This window comes from Schistosoma mansoni, chromosome W (assembly GCF_000237925.1).
Source record: "Schistosoma mansoni strain Puerto Rico chromosome W, complete genome".
Classification (NCBI taxonomy): domain Eukaryota; kingdom Metazoa; phylum Platyhelminthes; class Trematoda; order Strigeidida; family Schistosomatidae; genus Schistosoma; species Schistosoma mansoni.
The window spans coordinates 46,402,723-46,409,143 of record NC_031502.1 but is presented as its reverse complement, the minus strand read 5'-3'; the positions used below and the strand labels follow the sequence as shown (position 1 = coordinate 46,409,143).

The 6,421-nt window shown below is 38.3% G+C and overlaps 1 protein-coding gene across 1 annotated transcript in view; it reads left to right on the top strand.

Annotated features, from left to right (window-relative positions):
• Positions 1-281: 281 nt before the first annotated feature.
• Positions 282-6,421, top strand: part of Smp_145190 (protein kinase) — a gene marked incomplete at both ends in the record, with an annotated part of 30,882 nt that continues 24,742 nt past the window's right edge. The window contains 5 exons of the mRNA XM_018789904.1: positions 282-362; positions 404-541; positions 576-696; positions 742-846; positions 4,749-4,892. Of these exons, the coding sequence (XP_018655300.1) occupies positions 282-362; positions 404-541; positions 576-696; positions 742-846; positions 4,749-4,892 (589 nt within the window). The remainder of the gene's footprint in view (positions 363-403; positions 542-575; positions 697-741; positions 847-4,748; positions 4,893-6,421) is intronic.

Below are 6,421 nucleotides of genomic sequence, written 5' to 3'. Positions count from 1 at the left end.
GTCAATCTGCTTCTAACATGGAGCTGATCAGGTGGTTCGTGCATTTTATTTTTATTATATGTACCTCAGATTTAGGTTCCGCTCTACGTATTTCCTCCCATGGGTTAGTGACTCAAAACCTATTACGGTGATTTCTATTTGGCTATTGACTTTCAGTTAATAGAACACTAATAGATTTTGGTCACATAATTTTTTTTACAATACATCACTTTCCATACTTTTCCTATCTAGATCATAATATTTGTCAGTTGGGAAACTAACACGTTTGGTCATTCTTTCAAATGATCAAAGTGCCTGGCTTTGTTATATCCCAGTTATTGGGACGAGGGACGTATGGACACGTATACATGGGAAGAAAGTCTGTAAGTAAAAGTTCTATGCATAACCTTCATATATTTTTAAGGGTTCAAGTAAGCCAGTAGCAATCAAATGCATTATGAAGTCGAAACTAAGTAATCAAGGCCGGGATAATTTAGTCAGTGAAATTTCTATATTGAAAGCTCTTGAACATCCCCATATTGTTCGTATGCTTGATTTTACAGTAAGATTATGTTAATTAATGATCTTCGGATTAGTGGGATGCATCTTTTGTATATATTATAATGGAGTTTTGTGGTGGAGGAGATCTTGGGAGATTTTTGAGGTTGAAAAGAAGATTAGATGAACTACTTGTGCAACGCTTTTTGCAACAATTAGGTAAGCAAGTGTACATCCTGACATTTGCCTCACCATAATCAATAGCATTAGCTCTCCAATACTTAAAAAACAAAAATATAGTCCACATGGATTTAAAACCTCAGAATATTTTGCTCACATCAACCAACAATCCAAGCTTGAAACTTGCTGGTAAGTCCGGTTACTTTTTATTACCTTACTATAACGTGCAATGGATTTCGTTTACATAAAAAATACATAATAGAATTATAAAATCATTTTCGAAGATAGTTTTCATCACAGTTTGACACCAGATAAAACAACTGGACAGCCAAGTTATTTCTACCCATTTATTAGTATATGTGGTTCGCTTTTCAGCATTGGTAGAATAAATAATGCAATCACGTAATCGATCTCGAAGTATTACCAAGCTGTTTATGTAATATTCTACGACAATTTAGATGTAGACATGTAGTTAGACTTGTCAACATGATGTTCTGTTTAGTTGCGAGTTGCAGTTCACTTTAGGTGTAATCAAGAAGTATTTGATCTTATGGAAGGTGGTAAACCAACTGTCATATCGTCTTCTCACAAATTACCATTTACAAGAAAATCATGACAATGCGGCGAAAGTTTTTGCCGACGAATGGTCTTTACGTATTATCTATTTGATTACACACTAGAAAATGAGTACCAGTGCATATATAGCTAAAAAAATTGTCAGTAACAATACAACTCAGCAACCAAGTGTATGCTCCAGTACTTTGAGCCACGCAAGTTTCAGATGAACACTGTCAGAGTTCAAACTTGTGACCCAATTTTCGAAACTCTGGTGTTTTAACCATGATACAATCGCCTCATAATTTCCGTGTTATGGATACCCTCTGGGTTCTCGGACAAAAACATGGTTGGTCTGAAAACTCCTCCCACCATTCCTGAAATCATGAGTAATGTGTCATCGGCAAAACAAAGTAGGTGTTTACAATATTTGAAGAGATAACGATCGGAGCAAGTTCACATACGTTTTTCTTTCCAAACCTGGGGTTGGAAACACATTTTTAGATTTCCCTTAGATCGACTTTCTGTATTCTTTAACCCGTCTCATGCGTAAATTTACTGTATACATTTCCATATGACAACATTACAATGTATGTAACCAATGGAGGCTAACTGAGATCACCATGTAGTGGGGTTTCGAGCATAGTAACAATTATAGACAGGCTCGGATATACAAACACAAGGTTTGGGAAAGATATATGTTGGCATCGAACGCTTGTTATAAGAGGTCTCTTTGGATAGCTGTTACCTTGATACAGTGGTCAGGCTTCTCTATCGTGGTTATCTAATTGAGCTATGTTGGCTGGAACATATTCCTTTAAGTCCTACTGTTATATCCGAACGATGAATAAATGAGTGGTAACTGTCGAGAATTATTTATGGACTATTATTACATATATTTCTGTTGGATAACTATTAAGTAACTAGATTATATGTATGTTCATATTCCTTTTATCATTAGCTTTCATTTGACCTACTGACTATTATACGACTTACCATTCTTAAGTTATTTCCAATCTATTAGTTACAGTCTCTTACACTCACAACCACTTTTGGCTTGATCTTGTGTAATTGTTATTTTTTATTTCATGGTGTGATGCGGTCTGATTTGCTTGTATATGAACTGCGTATGTCTGAAATACATTATACATATAGTGGAAGTTGAGATTGTGTTCTGGACTCAATGGGGAGGGCTAGTTGAGAAGAACCAATAAGGCATGCCCCCCAAATGCTCTGCTACAACCGAGAATGGGGAGAATCAGCTCTCCCTCTCGAAATGCTCTCAAGTGGCCACGTGCATACAACCACTGCCAGGGAAGTCCTACTCACTGCGGGGGTGTTGTTCACGAAATTGAGAGGACGAAAAGCGAATGTCCGGCGCTTTAACCGGGTTGGTGTACACGAAAAGTTCACCTAAGGGAGTTGGAAAACCCTAATTCCAAACAAATGGTGCACATGGGCTCCAGTACCCTGAGGGAACAAATGGCGTATGAATCAATCGTTGGTCACTGGCTACCATGGGACTGCATCTCCTCACAATGCTCCACTGCCTTGTGGATCAGATCTTTCGGTCAAAGGCTTCGGGTGTGGGCCCCTAAGAAAACCACCTGCTTCAGTTCGGGCACCTGGGCAGTATCACAGCCCTCAAGCAAATCGAATGAGATTTGTATGGCGCATATGTATCTGGTGCTTCCTTGTACCAATATTTATGTGTTTAAATAAATAAATAAATAATAAAGGGTTGGAATAAGTTGGAAGAAGGTTACTAGTGGTCAAGCCGGAACTTGATATCACTTCATGAAGTCACTGACTATTGGGATGAACCGTGTTGACACGTGTAGACTGTCTGTTCTGGGTTCGCGTGATTATCCTGACCAACGGTTAGAGAAACTGGGTAGTGTGGACCGGAGTCGGTCTCAGTGGTGTTAATGCATCCACTCTTTGTTGACTTAGAATACTCAGATGGTGTAGTTCTGTTTGGTGAAGAAAAAATGTAGTCTTCTGACGACCCTAGGCAACAATGCATGGATGTTTGGGATGAAATTCTCTTCTTCCAAATGCAAAATGTTGCTTCAGGCTGGCCTGGGTCAGCACCTAGATTAATAATAGAGAATGAAGCAGTTGGGCGTATCGACCACTTCACTTATCTTGTGAGTATCATCAGTTCCGATGGGCTGGGGTCTGACGAAATCTTCGTAGGGGTTTAGAAAAATCGAATGGATTTCGCCAAATTACATCATCTGTGGCGTAGGCGAGATATCCGTCTGTCAACCAAAAGAAGAGTTTACTGTTCAGCAGTCTGCTCCGTTCTGTCTTATGGATCTGAAATATGGTCGCTAAGAATAGATCATATTCGTGGGTTACTACTATTCGATCATAGATGTCTTCAAAGTATTGGGTTAAAAATTGGGTACTAGGTAATGATAGGAAATCGACTGATGAGGTAGTAAATCATCTGAGGTGTTTGCAACATGTGTTACGTATGGTCAACCACCTACCACCTACCTTGACAGATGTTCTTTGGTGAGGAAGTAGGTTGAAAGAAAGCTAAGGGCGACCAAATCGAAACACGACGCCAGTCTATGGAGTCATTGACAATTGGCCTGAACCATGTTAGTGAGTGTAGACTTTCTGGTTGGGGTTTGCATAATTATCATTACCAGTAGTTAGAGGCTTTGAATGACCTGGCTCAAAATCGTTTGCAGTAGCACAGGTGTATCCACTCTTTGTATTCCCACAAATTCTAAGCTTCTGAATTCCTTGTGACTTTTTATTTTAATTATCTATATTTTTTTGAATTGTGTCTTCGATGCCTAATCTTTTCAATTACCAATAACTTTGTTACTGACTCTACTACTCTGGGATTTGCCATAACAGTTCCATAGCTCTGTGATAATGAGGTGTGGTAACTTGATTCGATGTATATCTGTATCAGGTTTTAAGTTGCGACTGATTAACTTTGTTCATCCCTAGATTTTGAATTTAAAAGCTATTCTATATTTTTTCTCTGCCGGTATACTATCAGAACTTGGATCGACCAACGTTTTTGACGTACTTTGTGTTGATTATTACCTGCGTATACACCAATTTCGAAGCTATATTTTTAGTCCTAGTCACTCTACTCGATTTGTATTGGCTGCATCGATTAAGTGATCGTTAAACTGTCTCCTGATGAAATTGACCAAGTTATATCACAGTACTAAGGTGGTGGTTGCAGGTAGTACTTTAAACTCTTCCATTAAGCTACCATAGTTTTGAATGAGCCCACAAAATCTTATATATATTTGTAGAAGTAAAGAGGTCCCTTCTCAATCAGTAGGTATACATGGAACTTTGTGTTGTTTCATAGTAAAGCCGTTAAATTTATCTCGTTTTTTGTGTAGTAGTAGTCAGTTAATTGATTAGTTTGTTTCGATTCTTCATAAACTTCTGATCGTGTTCATTATGAATGGGGTCGTTTATTAACTATTTATCCATCTTTTGTTTCTATCTATGGTTTGGTTGATCTATTCATACTTTCGTTAATAACATTTCAGACTTCGGATTCGCCCAATGCATTAAAGAGACAGCTAAAAAGAATGAAGTTCGTGGCACATTATTGTATATGGCACCTGAAATATTCTGTGAGGGTTTTTACCATCCTTCCTGTGATCTGTGGTCTATTGGCATTATTTTATATGGTGAGTTAAATGATACTTTTAGATTATTTTGACAATATGGGATCATTATGACTGTAGGTTCTCACTATAGTGTGGTCAATCTTAGCTACTAGGTTAGTGAGTTTTTTCACAAGTTTCGTAGTTTTATATCACGGATTGGGTTTTGTTAGATTACCATTAAAAATCGATGGGACACTGGACAGCTATTTAGTCATGTTATGGGACTCCTCAGCAATGTACCTTAGCAGCCCCACCAGGGTTCGAACTCCACGACCTTCTGACTATTAATTTGGCATTAAGGGATTTACATTTCTAACTACAATTGATCCTCAATATTGCACGACCATCACAAATAGCTAACAACCATCTATCTCGATGGGTAATACTGAAAATAGTAATGAGATCAATTGGACAAGTCGACTTAGTACAGTTCACTTACTTAGTATATTTTCTTGTACTCAACTTTCAGTCACCCCTAACCGAAGTAAGCAAAGTTCGGAGAGCTCAAATTGCTGAACCACCACTCAAGTTAATTGATCTAGAAAACAATAAATCATGTTGTAGATAAATAACTAAGAAGTGTGAAGGAGTCTAGCCTTTTGGTATTTTGTACTAAGCACTATACAGTTTGTTGTCTGACGGTGGTCAGTGTTATGTCATACATAGGCTAAACTCAACTAATGTTAGACACTCATCATCAAAATAAAGCCTGGAACGGATATGTATCGGTTCATGTTGCTACACTCCACATTACAGAGGGAGAAAATTTAAATGACGAAGATCATTGGATGGAAAATAATATCTATAGCAATTTAAATTTGAAAGTAAGGGATGTGATTCAAGAGGAATTGACGTAATTGGAGAGTGTAAATTTAGAAATGATACTTAACTTGAGATCTGTAGGAAGTTGGGTATTGTATATAGAGGAGTGCTCACGAAAGGACCTCACCATCCTGATGGGAGATCTAAATGCTAAAGTTGGAGTGGACAACACAGGATATGAAGATATAATTGGACGACATGGACTAGGAGAGAGAAATGAAAATGGGGAGAGACTTGCAAATCTATGTGCATTCAACAAACTGGTTATAGGCGGCACAATATTCCCACACAAGCGCATACACAAAGCTACATGGATCTCACCGGACCACACCACAGAGAACCAGATAGACCACATCTGTATCAACAAAAAATTCCGAGGAACAATGGAAGATGTGAGAACCCGGAGAGGAGCTGACATAGCTTCAGATCACCACCTGGTTGTGGCCAAGATGAGACTGAAGCTAAAGAAAGACTGGACAACTGGACAAACAGCACTACAAAGGTTCAATACAGCCTTCCTTCGAGATACTAACAAGCTCAACGAATTCAAGATAGCACTCAACAACAGGTTCCAAGCTTTACAGGATCTACTGAAAGAACAAGAAACTATTTTGGAGGACAACTGGAAAGGGATAAAAGAAACACTAACTTCAACGTGTCAGGAGGTTCTTGGTTCTAAGAAGCATCATCATAAGGAATGAGTCTCTATGGGAACCCTGGACAAGATT